The sequence below is a fragment of the Falco naumanni genome, chromosome 2 (assembly GCF_017639655.2).
Source record: "Falco naumanni isolate bFalNau1 chromosome 2, bFalNau1.pat, whole genome shotgun sequence".
Taxonomy (NCBI): domain Eukaryota; kingdom Metazoa; phylum Chordata; class Aves; order Falconiformes; family Falconidae; genus Falco; species Falco naumanni.
This window is the reverse complement of record NC_054055.1, coordinates 80,390,255-80,410,983: the sequence shown is the minus strand read 5'-3', so window position 1 is coordinate 80,410,983 and position 20,729 is coordinate 80,390,255. Positions and strand designations below refer to the sequence as shown.

The window sequence follows — 20,729 nt, the reverse complement described above, 5'->3', positions numbered from 1 at the left end:
GACCTGTGGCATGTGTGACCATGATCCAGTAAAGATCAGATCACTAAGCATTCAGTTAGCCATTAGATAATAAAACTGTATTTGCCTTCACAGCTTCTTCCAGGCCTTTCTGGATGCACATCAGCAAATCCTTCATTGCAATTGCACTGGTAAAATCCAAGCATGTTATGGCATGATGCATCTGGGGAGCAGTCATCGTCTTTGCTTTTGCACTCATCATAATCTGTTGGGTATATTTAAGCAAAAGGCAAAAATGGAAAGAGTATGAAAGAAAATGTGATGGTTCTGAAAATGGAGCACGGTCTTATCTTCATAATACTATGGTGGGATTACACCTCTTAGGTGTGATACTCTACCGTAAGTGTCATGCAGCTGCTGGGTCTAGAAGAGGTGGGATGCTGGAAGCACAGCCTAGAGGGCTAATTGCAAGGCATTGACAAAATCCTCCAGGAGCTGTGCTACCAATGGTCCTCGGCAGATACCCACTGAGATGTAGGCACCCTGCTGCAGAGCTCCTATCCTCCTAACCTGAGCAACAGCCTGATGGGATGCTTCTAACCCCGGGGGCTTCCTCAGTTGCCTCCTCCATTTCACACTCCTGAGGAGATGGTTAGTAAATGCCTAGCATGAGTGAAGCAGGAGGGATGTGTCACTGGTCCAAGTTGCTTTCTTAATTTTTACCTTGCCAAAAATTTCACTTTTGGAAGGAAATTCCCTTTCTCTTCCCAAGGTCTAATTGTAACTGTGCAAGTAAGGATGTACCAGCACAGGTGAGACTCAGAAAGCAGCACTAACTGCCTGCTCTGTGGGGACCTGCCCCTGAAGCAAACTGTTTTAGCACAGGTTTAAGGAGGTCAGGCATTCTACAAAGCGCTGCCACAAGATGGTCATGATCTAATACTAATTAATGGGATAACTTTCCAAAGTCACAGCTGTGAGGCTAACAGGCAAAGAAAATGTACAGGGCAGATCATAAACATGTTTCTGAAGTCATTTTGCATGAGATTCTAATCGATAGCTTATAACAATATCCTTTAGACAACTGTATCATGTTAAGGATATAGAATTTGGTATGTTTTTCAAAGATGACACATCGACTTGTGAAACACAATTCAACAGCAGTTAGTCAGGAGACTAACATTTCTTTTACTGACATAAAATACATATACAGGAAAAGAAGTTGCACAATCAGCCATGGTACTGGTCTTGTTAAAATGTGGAATTTCACCTGAACTCCCAATTTACAGGTGTGTGAGGAAAACACATACTCCCAGTGCAGAAGAATTTGCATGTTCATTCATTTGTTTGTTGGAGTTTCTACCTCATGCAAAATTATCAGTGCAAAGCAGAGGGTAATGTGTTTCAAAATTATTTTAAACAAAGCTATTTATGTCTGTGCACAGGGACCTGTTTCCACTTGCTAGCTTATAAAATCCTCAGTTTGTTACCACTGTTTCTAATGTCTCTATACTTCTCTATAAAATTAATCTAGCTGTAGACCAAAAGACCAATTGGTTTTGTCCTTTTGGATCAGGAGTACCTCACTTCTTATTTCATCTTTTGATGTGTCCTGAAAAAGTTTATTGATGCTTAAGCAGAAGCAGTATAAAGAGAATGGCTTTTCATCCATCTATTTTACAGACACTTCCACCTCAAAAAAATACAGATTAATAGTAGACTTTATCACCTTTCTAGTTCTGAAGAACTATTGTAGGGCACAAGGTGCTCCTTACCAGTTATGGAGAGACTGCTTTTGTCAACCGTGAAATAGGAGCTGTGTTCAAAGGCATCACGAAAAGTGGTGATGATGTAGTAGATATCCACATCTTCTGCAATTAGTAAATTGAAGCTTACTACTGTGCTCCCATTAGTAATACCTGTTATCAACACTTTAATCAGACCAGCATCCATCTGCTGCAAAGCCTCCAGGGGCAGAGATTTATGTACCTGGAATAAAAACAAAATGCATGTGCAGATAGACACATAGAAGCAATTACATTTTAGGTTTTGTACACTGCCCAGAAAAGAGCATTATTGTCATGGCTTAACCTCAGCCAGCAACTAATTGCAATCGTGCTTCATATTCTGGAGGGAAGCAGCAGAAAACTGACTTTTTGCTTTATAATGTTTCCACTCTACAGCAGCTGAAGGATATGGTATATATTTAACCATTAATATTAAACAAGTTAAGCAAGTAAGATTCATCACTAAGAATCATCTGTCATTTGGCACAGGTCCTTGCCTCTGACAATAGAAAGGGAGGAGACTGCAGGGAAGCTCCCATGTTCTGCCTCTCAAAATGCCTCCAGGGAGTGGGGGCAACCCAACATGAGGAGAAGCTGCTGATGGAAGTAGAAATGCCTCATGACACTCCACGCTGCATATATATCTCAGAGGGGTCCCTCAGCTCAGGTGTGTTACAGCTTAGAGCAGACCACCCTCAAGCCTTTCTTCACAGGTGGTTTCTCACCAAACAAGTGAGCCAAACAAGTAATGCCTCTTTTTAAATGCCTGGACCAGGGTAAAGAAAACAGAAAGGCGTTTCATTTCACCAGCACTGCCACACAGTTCAACCTCCCATCAAACTACTCTTCAATTTGATTTCAGAAATATTTCATTAAAGTCTTCTTTGAGGAGTATTGTATTATTTCTGCAAATTCTGACTGTCATCAGGGCACAGAGCCCTGACTCATGGTCCTCCTCAAGAGTCCAAGAGCCAGGCTAGGATGAGTCTGCACTGTTTTAAATAGGAACAGTCACCCTCGGTGTATTGCAGCACCAAATCACAGCTGAGCTTAGCCTAGTCTGAAAAATCAATAAAATAAACATTCACAGTCTGTACACAGTAACCTTGGACTTCACTAGTGGTCTAAGAAAGCAAAGCCACCTTTTTCAAAGCACACTGAGCATTTGTCATAACAGCCCCAGAAGAAGCCTCCTTTACCATGCTGGAGAGCAGGATGGTCTGCTTCTGTGGGATGGGAAAACACAGCCCTATGTGAGGCTCTACATCACCTGGGCTGCTCAGCTTCTCCACCATCCAGCTCCAATGGAGGCACCAGCCCCTCTTGAAGGGATAAACTGACTGGAGCTGTATGTTCGACCTTTTCCCTTTCCACCCTTCAAGGCAGGGTTGGGTACCTCTGGAGAGCAGCCACCCACGGGAACATCTGCTCCTCCTCCTCCCACAGGAGAGCAGTCCATAGGGTAGGGCATCTAGACATACACAGGAGCCCTGGGCCGGGGGGGGGGGGGGGGGGGGGGGGCATACAACAGCATTTGCGTTTCCAGCACCATTCCCCTTCATCTCCACGCCCAGCACCAGCCACTGGAGGAGCAGACACAGGTCAGATGGCATCATCTCATAGGACCAACCCCAGGACAAGACACAGGGCTAATATTAATTTAGCCTTCAAGGCTATGTTGATAAAACATTATACAGAGAAATACAGCCTATTTCTGAGAAACTCACCACAAAGAGAAACTGGTAAACATCCACAAGTTCTCCCCTCAGTCCTTTTCCTCTGGTCACCCAGACAAAGGGCCCGATCAGACTGCACTGTACTCCCTGCCAATCCGCATGTCCCAAGGGAAAGCAGGGTGTGCGCACACACACACATACACACAGATTTACATGCCAGGTCTTACCCCAACATCTAGCCACTATGCAGGAAAAATGCATAGCTGAAGACCGGTTGTCAGGGTAAGCCCAGGCTGCGTGATACCATCCATCAATGTCCTGAATTTTTCCATTAGAGCTGTGTATTTTCTTCTCTCCCTTTCTCCAGGAGATGCTCACGGATCCTCTGTGTTTCGTAATATCTTTCATGTTTGTCTGGGAAGTCTTTTTACATCCTTCCATACTTACAAAAAGTACCGCAACAGAAAGCATGGGACATAATTTCAAAGCCTGCATCAGGCAGGTAAGACAGGCTGTCCTGAGCTACTGATATTAAAATTGACTTAGAAATTGCCAGCAACAGTGCAACAGGAGACTGTCCACAGTAAGAGATCAGCTCCCAGCAGCACATGAAGAATAAATCCCCAGGCATCCTAAGCCTGAGATACACACAGCTTCCTTGTACGTAACAGCTACTAGCTTCAATACAGGACACAGAGAGATGGAAAGAGCCACAGAAACACCTAAATTTTTGTGATTTCTCAGAGTACTTGCTCTTTGCCTTCGCCTTCCAGCAGCTATCAGGGTCCCAGGAGATACCAGTAGAGAGGAAGGCGCAGAGCAGCAGAGCAACCACACCATATGGGCCAGACAAGCAGCACTTGGCCCAGGTAAGATCTGGAATGTTGCTGCCCTGCACAGGAGAGTTGCACCTCTTTCCCAGCACCTCACTTTGGTTTAGGCCCTCTGTTTATGATGTATTCCTCAACTCTCTAGCTCAAATTTCCAGATAATTAAGGGGGCAGGTGGGGGCTACGTTGCAGTCGCCTCCAAAACCTTCTTCCTCTACATGTCTTCTGCAGGAAGTATCTGGAGCAGCAGGGCTGGATTTCAACCATGAGTTTAAGGCAGGGCTTACGTCAGTGATGTAACACTTAGGGATGCAGGCAGAGACTCCTACCAGGGAGACCCTAGGGAAGAGGCAAGGCAAGGGGCAGCGATGGGGACCAACGGGAGAAGCAGCCTCATATCTCTTGCACCCATGCACAGAGCTTGTGCATTTTGTGCTGGATTCTCCCGGGACATCAGAGCTTTTGCACAGCTACATGCCAAGCCTGACTTACCTGTCTGCTGTCTGTTATCCAGCCCTAACTTAGTTGCCCACTACATATTATCCAGCCCTGCAGACCACCCTAGGTTTCGCAGGCATGCTGCAACCCTTTTCTGAGTTGTCAGAGCTGATGTGTGTTGAATGCACTTGGTGGCAAAGTAACATTGCACGAATCAAACCCCTTATGTGCACCTGGAAAGGGCTCCCATGCACCTGGAAGTCCTAGGCAGCAAATCCTGCCAGTGACCCGTGGGGCACACAGGCAGAGCCAGGAGGATGGGAAGAGCTAACTTCCCTATGGAAGCCTGGGTAGATCGTAGGCTGTCCTTGTCAGCCCAAACATCTCCTGTTTCACCAAGTCAGGGGGCTCCTGGGCCCTTTCTCCTCCCTCTTTCTGCTGTTTCACAAGCATGTAGTGAAAAGTTGGAGGTCAGCCCTAAGTTTTCATCCTTCTTAGTTTTTGTCTGAACTTCTAGACATCAAATACACACACCTGTGATGTCCTCTTAGCTCACCCCCTATTTCACCTGGATTCCCTTCTCATCTATCCTGAAGGTTTTATTTTATCAGTGGTTCTTGTTACCTCAGGCTTGGGAAATATTTGTGTCTGTTTTTTTGTTTGTTTGCTTGCTTTTTTTTCTGTCCTTGTTCATATTTTTCCTCACAAAGCAGGACTCAGAGCCTGAAGTGTCAGGGGAAATTCACGGTGTTTATGTTTAGCCACTAGATGACACTACAAAACCCTTTTTCCAGAAGGCTACAGGCTTTCACAACAGGTACCACACCCTAGTTTATCAAAATAACGGTTGATACAGCGGGGCTAGAACAAAAGGAAAAGAAAGAGTGAACTTTTTAGAAGGAAATATCCAGTATATAATACCCTTGAAAATGGAGTTCTCTTACTAGACAAATAAATTACCTTGGGATCCGTCATTGTATCGACAATTTCTGTAGCACAAAAGGAAACATGAGCAATGCCAGACGAGGACAAATCAGTACGCCAGAAGAAGAGCCACAAGAATGGGAGAGAACATGAGAAAAATTAACACCAGCGTCGAGGGAAGGGAATGCACCTTGCTCAGGCAAGAAAAACGGGAGGCAGATAAAGTCCAACTTCAGGGCCAGATGGAAGCCACACTAAAACCGGTTTAACAGGGTGGAAAAGGCCAATGTTTTTTTGAGCAAAAAGAAAGTGGCAGACCCAGGCAGCCAGGCTAACCCCATGAGTGGCTGTGGTATGTTTGGTGGGTTTTTCTCAGACCACTCCTCTACAGGTCCCAGGTAAATAGCAGTTCATTGGAGCTATTGTGGGTACCTGCACCAGAGCCTGCATGGCCAGCAGAGCAGGGAACACACTGGCAGTCTGGAAACTGGAAATAAGTAAGTAAAAGGTACATTCATTTGAACAGAACGCTGCATTAAGCCTGGTTTTTTCACTCAAAGAGAAAAATAATCCTCTCCACTGTCCGTGCTTTGCTGCCCCTTCAGGGAGAAGGTACTGGAGCACACATCTGCCCAGCCACCATCACAGCAGCTTTCAAGATGTCCCAAATTGTGGATAAATGCAAATTAACAAGAGGAGTGAAATTACACTGGAATAATGAAACTGCCTTAATCTCTGTATCAACACTTATTCCACATTCAGATAGCTTTAACTGCCATCATTTTAAGTACATCAAGCTACATCAAACAGGCTATGTCACTTCCAGATGAGCGGGTCACCTTGATAAAGCAATGTCAGTTATTAGTTTCACACTTTTTGTCACTCAGATAACTCCAAGACACCCAAATTCAAAACACCCTTTTCACTCAGGAATTTAACGCGCCTCAGTGAATGCATTTTCAGTTCAAACCTTTTATTTTCCTGATTCATTTTCTTGAGGACAAGCCCTAGCTGCCGTGATATTCCTCTAGGCTGTTGCAAAAGACAGACTGAGCATAACCTAAGACGAGTAAAATACTCTTTCACCCTTAGCTGTGTTGTTTTCCAGTTGCATTGCAAGGAGGATGGTGAAACTAGCCTGCACAATGACAGTCAAGCTGTCACATCAAGTTTTCAACTCATTCTCATCTACACATTATTTAAATGACGATATTTCCATTTGCTGTACTGCCAATTTAACTATGTGGCACTTAAGCACTGGGGCGGCTCTACACTAAAGAACTTTATACACATTAGGATTTATAAATCCTCTGAATTGCAGATGATGACTCCAAAGAGGTTTTAAAAAAATCTCTGCCAAAGCCTATTTAACTGGAACTTGACAGTGCTTTTAAAGCCCATGAAACTTTCCTCACTTACTTTAAAGGATCAACTTCTGGCCCTTATAACCTGAAAAGAAAACATGCAGATCTTTCTGTTTTCCTAAACTTCCTTTTCTTTGGCATCTAGAAACACAATGTTTGCAATAAAACACTCGCAACATATTTTGCCATATACAGTAGCTGTGCAACTATAGGCTATTTACTGTGGTACAGAGATAGATGGAATCAATGCTAAAACATCTCACCAGCTGATCCACAAAACCAGTGCACTGGAAAAAGGAGTTAGTTCCTCATAATCACAAGTGATCACTTTCTGCCTGAAACTTTGAGAACCAGGTAAAACTGACACAAAACTTACTTTAGTTCCTTTATGCAATCATTTTACAAATTTTCTGAATATATTCATATCTGTGATGTTCTGGATTAAGATATCTGACTGAATGAAGAAAATATATTAATTTCAGTCCATCTTAATACTATGCTATTCCAAAACAGCCTCAGGCAGAGAGTATTGCTGAATGAGAGTGAGGTCAGTGGAGAACTGCTCCCTTTTCACTTTGCTAATCATGTCACTCTCATTTTGTGACTGTTTTCCTGATGTGACGGCTTGGGGCCAAAAGAACTCTGAGAAAGCTGTGCTCCGCTTACACATCCAGAAACGTGCGAACCAGTAATGACCAGTGGGAAACTTATTTGATACCCAAGAAAACAGCATGCACAGCTAAACAGATTACACTTTGCCGTCTTTGCAGTTGACTCTAACAAGACGCTGGCCTGACCTCTGCCCGAACACACGCTGCTGTCAATGCCCCCGCGGTGGACAGCTATATTTCATTGACAGGTCATAACTCTGTAGACAGCGAGAGTTTGGGGACACCTCTGCAGGATTTGAAAATTCATACAATTGTCAGCGATGGATTTATCATCAGAGTTATTGAGGCCTCTAAAAACACAGATAGTTAAGGGAGATAAGGAAGGCAATAAAGCAGCTCAGCGTAAGTGGTTTTACAAGCACAGGTGTGTTTGAGTAAGCAGCAGCAGGAATAAACTTCTGATCAAATCACTAAGACATTTGGAAAATGATACTGTCAAGGCAATGCCTGGGAATTATGAGAGCATTGAAGGCACAGCTACTATCGCAGTGTGCTTTGATATCCTGTGCTCTAATTAGAAGCGAGGGCAGAGGTGACTTATCAAGAAACCACTCCCTTTCCAGATACTGAGTTACAAAAACATGGATGGTTATGAGAAATATCAGCCTTAAGATTCTATGACAAAGGGTAATAACAGTCATACAGTTCATCAATATACCGCTGTGCAGAGCAAGGGTATCAGAGCACTTTGAAAATATCCATTAACTTTTTGTCACACCCCTGGAGGAAATCAATAAGCCAGTATAACCAGGTAAGAGAAGCAGAGGAAATGGAGGCGCCAGAGAATCCCAAAATCCTGATCTCACTCTAAAATACAGCCGCATGCTCATGTTGTAGTTTCCAAAAGTTAGGGGAACTCAGACCTTACAGGTGTGTCGGGGGACACACATGTGGCATATGGCCTTCATGGGAAAAAGAACGTATATGTGGTTTCATTGAGACTGGTAGCAGGTCACATCCTTCTTAGCTACTTACTTCGTCAACAAAGAGCTGTGCAAAGGTTTGGTATTCCTCACTGCTTGTATTGCTAAAGTGTGGAGAGTATTTCATGTTTGTTATCCGTACTGTGCCACTAAGTTTCTGGACAGCTGCAAAGTAAGAAAAACACAATTTAAATGCATGTCCCATGGACTATAGTCCATAAACAAGTGTGTGACAGTCACTGTCATGCCTCACCACACAGGGTATGCATCAACTCATAACAGCAGAAGGCCAGCCCTCTGAAATGTAGCCAAAACCCTAAATGCCTAAACATAGTCATCCAACACCTTAGTCTGCCCTCTCTGACCTCCAGATGACTCTCAAGAAGGGCACCAACCTCCTGTAGGTCTTACATCAGCCAGCTCTGTCTTGGATGCTATGTGGCATCTGAAATGCTGCTCTATGGCTATGTTCAGTCACCTGAATAGCTCTCCCAGCTCCCTGTGCATGCAACAGGGAGACACCAGTCCCTCCAGAGAGCAAATCATTGCAGCACCAAGGTCCTCTCTCCACCTTCAGAGGAAGGCTAGACAGCTGCCTGAGATCAGACGCCTACATTTTAGACAGCTATTAAAAGACAAGACAGAATCACAGAACCATAGAATCATTTAGGTTGGAAAAGACCCTTAAGATCGAGTCCAGCCATTAACCTAACACTGCCAAGCGAACCCCAGCAGGGTGAGTGCTTCCTGAAGCTCTATTTGCTGAATCACATTAAGGCGGTTTCAAATGTTTTAGGTTATTTCTCAACATCACTGGGTTTGGCATTGCTGCTACAGGCACCAAAAGTGATCGCAAGCAGGAGAGAAATTGCTTCTCAAGATATGATTCACACCCCTAGTATCCTTTTAGTGGCCAGCCGGGCAAGCTGACTGCTATCACCCGATACCATGACCCTTGCCAGGCCACTGTCTTAACACTGCCTTCCTGACTCCTAGCATAACAAGACCTAAAGTTTCAATGTTTTATATGAATATAGGGTAGTCTTCACCAAAGTCTTCACCAAGAACTCTATCATCTGGCTAAGGATTCAGTTTAAAATTGTTTCTGAATCAAGTTACCAGTTTTTACTTTCTGGTGTACCAGCTTGCTTTCCTCCCTACAGACGTCCTGATTTCAACAGTATATAAGACACCGAACCGGGTTCCAGCTGTGAGACTGCCAGACTCCTATACTGAGTTTTAGTCTCCCATGTTAGTTGTTTTCTCTGAAGCAGCAAGAATTGAAAAGCAGGGCTCTGCGTAAACTCCGTGGACCTTGTTACATCAAAGTCGGTTCTAGTCACGCTGGGAACAATAATCCTTTGAACCGGGGCAAGTACTAGAGGAAAAGAAATAATCAAGTAAAGCTTTGCAGGGGAGAGGAGGAAGTCATGCCTGCTTAAAGCCAGCCACCAAAGCAGGCTTCCTTTATCCGAGCATACTTCTGATCCCAAAGGAACTCTCACAACCACTGATCAGATCAAAGGATTTGGGCTTGCTTTTTGCTATGGCTTGTCCTGTCATGTGAACATAGGTATTTAGGAGATAAACCGCATTCAGTTATCTGGTGGTGAGAGGGGAAAATGTTCTGAACAGTTTTTAAATGGGGGGAAAGAAAGAATTGGTATTTAAAAGACATGACAGACTATGAAGAGTTGGCTGAGGTTGACCCTCCAGGCCAGAGATGTTGCCACAAGGAGGAGCTATGTATTAAACTTCACTGAACGTGGAATTTTGCTCTCTGAATTTCCTGCCCCTGTTAGTGAGGTACCAGTATGGTGGCTTTTCCTCATGTTCCCTTATTCTTCTTGTTATTGTCCCAGCAAAACCACTTGACTGAATGTTTGATTCATCAGACGAAGAAAACAAGTTTTTATAAACTGAACTTGTTTGTGTAGAATTTTTCAATTTGTTTTCCAGCTGGAAGAAAACGAGCGGGGGGAGGGGTGCAGTTTAAATAAGCTATTCTGATATTTTTACAAAAACAACATTTTTTGTTTTCATTTAAAACAAACAAAAATAAACACAGCACTTTTTTTTACTCTTCCCTTCATTGAAAGGGGCAGGGGGAACACAAAGCAAAGCAGTACATGCAGCTTTTCAGTTCAGGCCAGTGTTGTTTGGTCCAAAATTATTTGCTTCCTCCTTTTGGCCACTGAGGTCCCAAATCAGTTATTTGTCTGGCACTGTTCCCAGGTATCACTCATGCCAGGCAGAGTGAAGAATACAACATGAAAAAGAGAGAACACAAAAGCTGAACAGAGGCATCGTCATGACTGCCCAGAGAGCTTAGCAGGACTGGAGAAGTGGACACTGTGGCACTGGTGATCAGGACTGGTGGTACAAGAGAGGCTGGAGAAGCAGCATAGCTGGCCTTACATGGCTAAAAAAGAGGTTTTGCAGGCAAAAAGGAATGAGGGAGAACCAGAGGTAGGGCTGGATGAGTGGAGACCCCCTGGAACGGAAGATCATAGGGGAGAGGAAGAGAAAAGAGCAGAGGGGATTGTGGTTTGGGATCGGAAAGACGCGGAGGGCATGAGAGGCAGAATAATGACAAGTAGAAACAAAACTGAAATAGGTATCACTTATTAACACACTAAAGGAAAAACACATTTAGTGATGGGCAGACACAGCAGCATTCCTATCCCAAACAAAACCATAATTAAAAGACAAACTCTGACTCTAACCTTGAAATATGATTCAGCTGCAATCAACAGAGAAATCACCTAATTAACTGCAATACATCTGCCCAAACCCGAACAGATTAAGCCCTCCCTGTCAGCCTAGTTACTCTCAATTACAGCTCCTGACAAAGTGGCTCACGGTTTCCACGCAGCTCCTGCCCCACAGGGGATTTGTAGGGCTTTGCCTAATCCACCCTACACTGAAAGGAATAGGAAGGCAGGTCGTTTGCCTTCCCAGGTCTCTGAGGTAACTCTACAGGTGGCTGATGCTGTTGTACCCTGGTGCCAGAGCATGCAGGAGAAATGCAGACGTGTGGCAAAAGGGCAAGCAGCGTATGCTTCAGTGAGCCACGCTCAGTGCACTGTGTAGATTTGCGTCATCTGTTTTGAGATGAAGAAACCTAACATTGATAAATCTAACTGTCAAACTACCAGAAAAAGAAATTATTTTGACATGCTGATTTAGGGAAAAGTGCCAATTCTTGCAAAAACATAATTTTGACATAGAAAAACTAATTTCAGACACCTTCATCCCAGACCACCGATTCCAGCTGTGCATCTTTCCTGAGTGAGGCTTTGCTTCTCACGCAGCCTAATTACCACGAGTGGAGGTCCCTGCCGAACGTATACTCACTGTGGTTCATGGTGGGGCCTGGCGTCGGGCTGGGAGCTGGAGAGGCCCCTGGCAAAGCTGGTGACCCCAAGGCACCAGTGTATTTCTCAGACCAAGAGCTGTTGTCTCTTCCCGTCTCTACATGTGCTCTGAGAGTGGCATTGCGGGGGGGGAGCGCCAGCATCCCCTGTGGCCGGCAGAGCTGTACCAGGGCCAGCCTGAGAGCTGGCTTGAGGCACAACAAGATCTGTGTGACTTCTGGTGGTAGCACAGGCTGTTGTGTGCAATGGCAAACTGAGTTGCTCTTGCCCGGCTGTGCCTATGGATGTATTTGTGGGAGCGGCCGTTTGCTGTGGTGCACCAGAGGAAGCTTCTGCCACAGAGCTCTGCTGCGGTGGACTTATGGCTGCCTGCCACTCTGCACTCATGGCCAGTTCCTTGCTGGCTGCAACCCCCATGGCCATGGTGCTGTTGTCCCTGCTGAAGCCCATCTGTGGTGCAAGGTCTTTTCTCCAAGGGGTTGGAGGAGCACTGGTGGGAGAATGACTGTGGGGTGCTTGCTTGTTACCCAGGGGTAGCGCAGCAGGGAGGTGCACAGTGGTGCCCATCTCAGAGCCTACAGCAGCCACCATCTCAGTGGTGGCAGGGGAAGCAGGGCCTGCAGGGCTCACTTCTTCAGGAGCAAACTCTGTGCTGTTTGTAATTTCAGGACCCATCGTTTCGCTGAGAGTGTCCACAATCTCACCTGCAACACAGCAAACACACATTGAAATGGGAATTCAAACTGGGTGAGGAGGCACCAGGGTCTGACCTGAAAATGGGACTGCGACCACTCAGCCATGCATAACAGCATTACAGAAACTGGTCTTGGGTATGTTGTTAACACATTGTAGGATATGTGATTTTTATGGTATTGAATCTGGTTTGTGCCTACAAAAACAAGCAGATTTGATTCCCTGGTCTCTTCTCCTGGTTGACAGGCCATGGATCATTACAGTGGGAGGAAATAAGCCACAGTCATACCAAAAGAGGAAAAAATTATGCCTCATGTTGCTCAGCAGTCAGTTATTAGGCTAATCAAGGAGGATCTCAGAGGGATTTCATCTGGAGATATATGTAAGCTTCACCTTTATGTTCAGAGACAGATCATATATAGTCCTTCAGCCAGAGACTGCAAAGGTGCATCTATATACACATTGTGGGCTATATAATTTGCAAAAAAAGCAGAGGTAAAAAAATTTACAACTTATTCCAGCCTTTCACGGCAAAGGGAAACTACATGACAGTCTTTTGCTCACCCTCACAGTTTCTTCCAGGTCGAGATGGATTGGTGTCCATGGTTGTCTTGCATCTGCACAGGTACGAGCCCATCAAATTGACACACTCTGCAAACACAGAGCAGTCATTCTCGGTGGGAGAAGCACATTCATCCCAGTCTGTAAGACCAAAATCACAACATCAATCAGATAGATGGCCTTCTGGCTGCACTAAGCTAGAAATAATCATAAAGAAGTCTTTTCTTCAGTTTTTGAATTTATGAATGTGTCTATCTTTTTCATCATTTACCTGACAGCCAAGCTCTGAGCAGTGCAGAACACTATCTGTGTTGTTATTCTCTCACATAAAAATCAACCTTTGTCCTTGTAATTTGAAAAATATTTTCTCTGGGTAAAGACTTTTTCTAATATTTTTTTTTAGAATTAAAAAATTATTTGAAGTGTAAAAATACTGTAGGTTTGTACTATAGCTTTATCAGAAGCATACATTATACCAAGTTTTGTGTACAGTACCTCCAGTTACATCAGGTAATGAACAGGTCTGTTATCACTTGCTCCTTGTAGACAGAATATTAAATAGACACTTAAATCAAATAATCTTCTGCTTCAAATAAAAGGTAAATGCAAGTAACTCCCACGAGAAGCACTCTTCAGTTCTTAACAGAGGAAGTGCTAAGGGCAAAAGCTCTTTGTATAAAATATTTTTTTTCAAAGGTAATACTGTAACACTGTGATCCTCTTCTGGTAGTCTCAGAAAAAAAGATCCTGGTTCATCAATGCATGAATATGCTCTAAGGGTGTTCCTTATGTCTAATTTCTGTTGCTCTGAATCAGTCAGAGATGCTTCTTTCACAGAGTTATAGACCTATTTTATTGCTGAGTCTCTTCGTTCTTGAGGGATTTAGATCTGGAGTCTTATATTACCATTCACGCCCTGTTCCATCAAACATGCAAAGGCTGAGTTAATGCTTTGGACATGAATAATCTCAGTGAATCCCACGTGAGCCCTCCCTGTGTGCACTCCCTTGTGCACGTCTTAACTGCCTCAGGACTGTAAGTGAGGGAGAGCAGAAAACTAGCCTGGAAACTGTGTCTTGGGACAAGTAATTCTGATCAGAGGCTAGAAAATTGTTTTGAATAATGCATTATTGTAAGTGCTTGTTCTGCAAACATGCAGAGATTAATCACTGTGATTATTTCTCCGAAGCAAAGTCCCATTCTAGAAAAAGAAAGCTTGGAGCAGGTGTGTGCATGCGCATACATGTGTTCATCTTTTTGCTTGCAGACAGCCTTCCCCTTTTACTTTCTTCCACCTAATATTTCAATTCTTTTTCCTTTCCTCATCATTAGACAGTGGTTGTATCCGTGATTGTTTCCATTAGACAATTTCATGTGCCTGTGGCCAGCATCTGCCTATTATGTTACAGCCTAAGCCACTTAGAGGGAATACAGAAGTATGCAGGACTGACTAAAGCAACAGCAATGAAAAGTGCTCTCATTAATGCCTTACTATGCTATGAAGTAATTGTGACTCTTCATGGCTTCAAACACCATCTGAGAGATGCTCCCATGCTAATTGCCAAATAACTTACATTCACTGGCTCCATTGTCTCTGAGGGTTTCCTTTCTCATCACTCAGCATGGCTTTTTAAGCAAATTTCTTCAACTCTGATGGCCACATTCAGTCATGAATCAGGCCAAAACATTTATGTTGTCTTAGTGCTCACTGGCACTAGTACATCACTCATGCACATACACACCCATACACACTGCCCTTTTTTCCTCTATAACCATTCCATCTCAGCCAAGGTGTGCTCTGTGCTCTCTTTCTGCACTCTTGGCGTTTCTCACCTTTCACATTTGGCGAGCACCTTCCACACACACCCCCCTCAATGAACAGTCCTATTCCAAAAATTATTAAAAAAACACCTTTGTGTTCACTATGATTACCCATTATACCTGTAAGAGGTACATGCAATGGGTAAAAGTCTGTGAAATGCCTTACCTAATGATGTTGCAGATACTAAAGGTTTGCATGACTTCACAGAGAACCCTGGAGGAGAAATCCAAAGAAATCACTTTGGATTCAAGGAATCCTGTAACTGAAGACGGTGGCTAAGAGAGTATTAGTGAGAGGCATCATCTACACTTGCTGTATTCTTACACTTCTCCAGGAACTGGCTCCTGGCTGCTACTGAGGACTTGATATTGTGCTAGATGGATCTTGGACCTGACTCAGCACATGTCCCTTTGTCTTTTCTTACCATGCCTCACACAACAGACAGATATTTTAGTGTCTCTGTTCATCATGGCAGTAAGCTTAACAATTTCTGAATCTTCGAAGAGACATGCAATTGCCTCACTCCTTTCAGTTGTGCTATCCCTTCTGACTTCTCATCCTTGCTTTTTTGAAGTTGAATTCCTTGCTCTGCCACTGCCACTAAACCAGGCACACAGCCTTCTGTTGGCCAGGCTCCACAGAGGATCCAGGTTGCATTTCTGCACTGGTGCAAGAGGATCTGTGCAGGTTTACTGTCAAAGGGCCCATTCCAGGGCTCTCAGGGGTCAGGAAGAAAAACGGCCCATTATACAGAACTTTCCTTTACGTACTTCATTCCTTCACCTTGTTTTCCACATTTGACTTTAGGAAACTCATGTCAACCAAATGCTTGTTTGGGCAGAACTAAGAAATATCCCCCTTTTCTCTACCCTAAGGAGGAGTGGAGGAGTTGACTGTGCTCCTTGTTAAGAGTGGTGCTACTGGAAGCCATCTGGTTTTCTGCAATTAAAGTAACAGTCCAGAGCTATTGCCTTCTTCCTCCCCACTCCTTCAGTCCCAGGATCAATTACATTTGTAAAGTATTTTGGCAGACATCAGCACCTTGCAATTCAGTATCTGCTACCACTGTGATATTTGTAGGCTTCGGGTGCAATTTGTCTCTTCTTGTTTTTTCTTGTCCTGTTCTGCTGAACCCCCACATGCTCTACAAATCCAAAGCGAGTTTTCCCTGATCACAGTAAATAAGCTTCTAAAGGGCTCAATACACTGGGAGAGAAGAATAACCCATTCTGCTACTCTGGCTTTGGCAGCTTTCTGAACTCTGGCTCTGCCAGCTGGGAAACCTGAAGCCAGAACTTGGCCCTTTGAAGATAAAAATGGTGATTACTGAAGATCAAACAAATGCCTAGTTTAACATAAATTCCATGCGTGCTTCTTTAGTCCTGTTCATTGAGAGGACATTTGGGAATTTCTCTGGCTGGATTTCTATAGTGAAGATGTTAGATTTCTTTTCTTAAACCCTGGCCCAAATACAGCCCCACAGCCCTGAAGTACAAAACTGTGTAGCGGGCATGTGTATCTAAAGGCTACAAATATTCCACAGTAATCCTATCTGCAACTCAGTGTGAGAAAGATATGGCAAACTTCCAGCTGCTCGCAAAGAGGAGAGAGAAGAAAATTAATAGGGAAACCACGGGCTTCGCTCCTTCTTAAACACAGTGGAAGGAAGCAGTGGCTGCAGGTACCTGGGCACAGCCAATGTTCCTTCATCTGACCCTTCTGAACTTATGGATAAAAACCCATGGAGGAGTTCTCACATCACAGTTTTCCCTCCAACAAACCACATATTTTGTCTCTCTACAAAGTATTTTCCATGAAGAATGCTGGTGATACCATGAGTGATCAAAATACAGACCCTGTTTTCTTGTTTGAAAAAATTACCTTCTACTACAGTGTTTTGCTGATCCACCAACAGCACAGAGCCATTGTGCAGGTAGGAAAGCACTGGGGCAAATGTAGAGGCATCAGCTGGGAACTCGGGGTCCTGCACAGTGATTCTGACCCTCGCAAAGACGCTTCCAGCTTGCAGTGATTCAGTCTGCACTTTCAGCTTCCCAGATTTGTATAAAGCAGAAATATTGGGTGGAAATGAATTTTCAAGCTGAAAGAAGGGAGAGAAACATCAACAATTAGGAACCCAACAGGAACATCTCCTTTTAAAACTGAACTATGGTGGTACCATTTTAAAAATGTGTGTATGCACAACATAGAAAATGTAAAAAAAAAGTTTCAAGGTGTTTCAGAAATCTTACTTTTCGGAGCTTATTGAGGCACAGAGGAATGTGAATCTCCTTGGTGCACCTAGGTACCCTTGAAAATGGTACCCATCTGATCACTGGTCTTACAAACGAAATTCCATTTCGACTCAAGGGGAGTAAAATTCCTTCTGCCCCTGTTTTCCTGCATCAGAGCTGAATTGGCATGGTAAGTCTGCATGCATCAGACCCTTGATGTTAGTTCTGTATGTCACACAAGCTTTTCATCCCAAGCTTTCTATATACTTACCTCTGCACTCCCAGACACTGCAACTTGGTCATCTCCACTGTCACTGGAGCCGGCTCTGGCTTGATTTTGACTACTACCAACTAGCAGTCCCCCGACAGTCCCCAGGCAGAGTTGGGACACCATGCGCTGGCCAGGGGCCAGCCCCAACAGGCAATCTGTATGTGACCATCGTGCTTTGGAAGACCCAACTGCATGGATGCAGGCTGGTTTGTGGCAGTTGGTGTTCATGCCAGAGAATGGTTCGGGAAATGTTTCATTTACTGGTATGGGCATAGCTTTAGCTCCCAGGGAGTATTTGAAACTAACCAGTCCAAGTCCAGCCTGCAGCCAAGACCAATGATAAAGAAATCTCAGGATGAGAGACAAGAAAAATGGGGGTGGATAACATCAAGAAAATGTGTTTAAGACAGCCCCAGCTTCGAGGGAATATCACAATTACATCATGGTTGATTACCAAACCAGTAAGTAAACACATCAGTTGAACAAATGGTGTTACTTTCAACATTAAAACTGTCATACTGCTGGCAATATTTGAGCTGTGCAGGAGTTGGAAGTTTTATCTTACATCTCTAGAAGGCATCTCCTTGCCTTTTGTTCCTACATACACCTCAAAGCACACCTTTGAGCATGCAATGCAGAGCCACAGATCAACACAGCTTTGTTCCCATTCAGACAAAGTTTGCTCCAAAAATTCCTACAAACAAGCTGTTTAACTGGTCTAAGCTCACATCAGGGTGGAGAGGCGAGAAAGAGAGAGAAGTGAGAGGGGTATGTTGTGCTCCCAAATACCCGAGGAGGCAGAAGCACACAGATGGGCAACGCTTCTTTTCCCTCCTAACCCCATGATGCCAATTAGGTCTGCAATAGTCTCAGAGAAGGTTCACTCACAAAAATCTTCCTGCACAACAACAGTGAACAAGTTGAAGCTATGGGAAATAAAACCATGTCAGGAACTTCAGCTTGCAATTTCTCATGAGCAAATCCCTCTTCCGTGCTGTCTTTGAAAGTATAATTCCATTACTGGTTTTTCGCATCAAATTTATATTCACGTATGTTTATGAATCACCCTTTGTTTTGGGAAAGTGTCGGTTTGGATGGAGATCCCAAGTGCTCTCTACGGGCCCTGCTGTCTACAGCAAAACTGCAAGAGATTGCTGTGTCTGAAATGTCCCCCCTGCCTGGGAAGCTGAGAGCTGGTAATAGGCTTCATAACTCAAGTTTCGTTTACGGTTGTTTACACCTGAACATGGACAGTGGCTATATGTGTGCATGCAATGAATGGGGCTGCAGAAGAAAGCCTGACACGGTCACTCTTCCTTACAGAAGAATGAGCTTTGACAGCAGTCAGACATTTATTGAGGAGACAGCACTGAAATGAATGTCAGCAGTGTCATTTCAACAATCCATTAAAAAGCCTCAAGTCAATTTAGTGTGTGTTTATTGCCTAACTAAAGATCCAGGGAAAGGAGTCCCTGTTGCATGCCTGCATTTTTAGTTCCTTTACTCTTCGGTAAGGGAAAACTCTCATTGGCTCAATTGCTAATAAGGCCAAGGGCTTGATCTGTCTAGTCAGTTGAATTTTGTTTTAATTATAAAGAAAGGTCACAGGAAATAGTATGATTTTCAAGGGATATTTCAGCCAGGCATAAAATCCTCTATTACATTAAATAAATTCCAAACTGGAAAAAAATGTATTACCTACAGATATTCTAGCATTACCTCTGTAAGCAACAGTCTTGAAAATTCCTTATATGCTGAACTGCTGGCATTATGGAAATCATCAGTGAAGTTGTAGTTGAGAATCCTCATAGTAACACCAAATAACTTGGCCTCTATAGGACACATTATTTAAATATTATTTTTATATTAAAAATACAATATTAAAACACACACTGACAAAGCAGAAGAAGAAAGGATTCAGTCAAAATTGATGAACCCAAACCAAAATCTGAGATGATGGAAGGAGAAGGGGGGGAAAGGTTGAGAGAGTTTGGTATTAAACCAAGAAAATAAAGCAAATATTCCACTACAAGCTTGCTATACGTAGAGGAGATGCACTTACATCAGGTCCATAAAGATATTTAGGTGCCTAACTGCAACTGCACGAGAACTGGGTATACACATATCCCTGTGGACCTGACCCTATGTAACTCCTGCATTTCTGTTACACCCAGGGTTGAATTGCCTGTGAACTCAACTTTGGCCCACCACTTAGAATTACTGTTTTTTTCCTCATCTTGGTAGCATGGATAGTAAATATATTCTCAAATTGGAAACAATAACAAAAAACAGTGCATGCCACTTCTCTGCCTGGTAAACCCTGACAGATAACACACAGAGAACATAAGCCAAATCCAAGAGCCAAGGAATTTATAACCACTTTAACCTGTATAAACAATCTGAAGCTGTTACTCTTTGGACTGATCTTTGGAAAACTTTTCTTTTTCTCAAGGGCTTCAACTTCATACTCTGAAGTTCAGCCCTCTGTTTCCATAACCACTAGACCTCCTCCTTACCCTCTACAAAGGGAGTAATTTTCTTCTGCCCTAACCTAGAGTCATCCCTCATCTGATCAAAGCGAAGGCTCTTATGGATAAACATAAACAGCAGCATTCTCACTGTGGCCAGTATTAGATGGTTCACTGCCTGCTTTGCTGAGAAAATGGGGAGATATTTATTTATTTGCATGAACGTTTAGGAAATAATTTAAGGGTAAAGGAAAAGCAAAACTATGTTTGATCAACACACTAGGGACTCGGAGAGCTAGCATCACTAGCTAATTGAACAACATTATGCAGGTACTCTGCTGGCTTCCTTACACAGCCTTTGTTATTCCCTTTACTCTTGGTCACTCTCAAATATTAGCTGAATCTGGCCTTCCTCTGGGCCCTCTTGTCAGCTCAGCTGAACCCTTGACAAACGAGCTGACTGGATTTCTCACTGGCCATGGCCATCAACCAGGAAAAATGGGACCTGATGGGAGATGGGTGGCAGCAGAATGCAGTGGTAGGCACAAAAAAAAAAAAAAAAAGTATTAAAGTTTATCCTGGTATCTGTAATAGTTTGAGTCAGGTCCAGCACTACTTTATGAACTAAAGCCGGAGTTCTGCTGCCTGATAGTCCAGGTTGCGTAAATGCTGGGGTAGAGAAGAGAAGAAGTGCTAAAGGGGTTGGGAAATGGAGTTTGGCAAGGACAGAAT

The 20,729-nt window shown here is 43.7% G+C and overlaps 1 protein-coding gene across 1 annotated transcript in view; it reads right to left on the bottom strand.

Moving 5' to 3' along the window:
- Positions 1 to 20,729, bottom strand: part of UMODL1 (uromodulin like 1) — a 56,879-nt gene that overhangs the window by 14,750 nt on the left and 21,400 nt on the right. Inside the window, 8 exon segments of the mRNA XM_040585147.1 lie at positions 86 to 223; positions 1,734 to 1,947; positions 8,624 to 8,736; positions 11,929 to 12,079; positions 12,081 to 12,652; positions 13,206 to 13,343; positions 16,906 to 17,125; positions 19,249 to 19,361. Coding sequence (XP_040441081.1) covers positions 86 to 223; positions 1,734 to 1,947; positions 8,624 to 8,736; positions 11,929 to 12,079; positions 12,081 to 12,652; positions 13,206 to 13,343; positions 16,906 to 17,125; positions 19,249 to 19,361 — 1,659 coding nt within the window.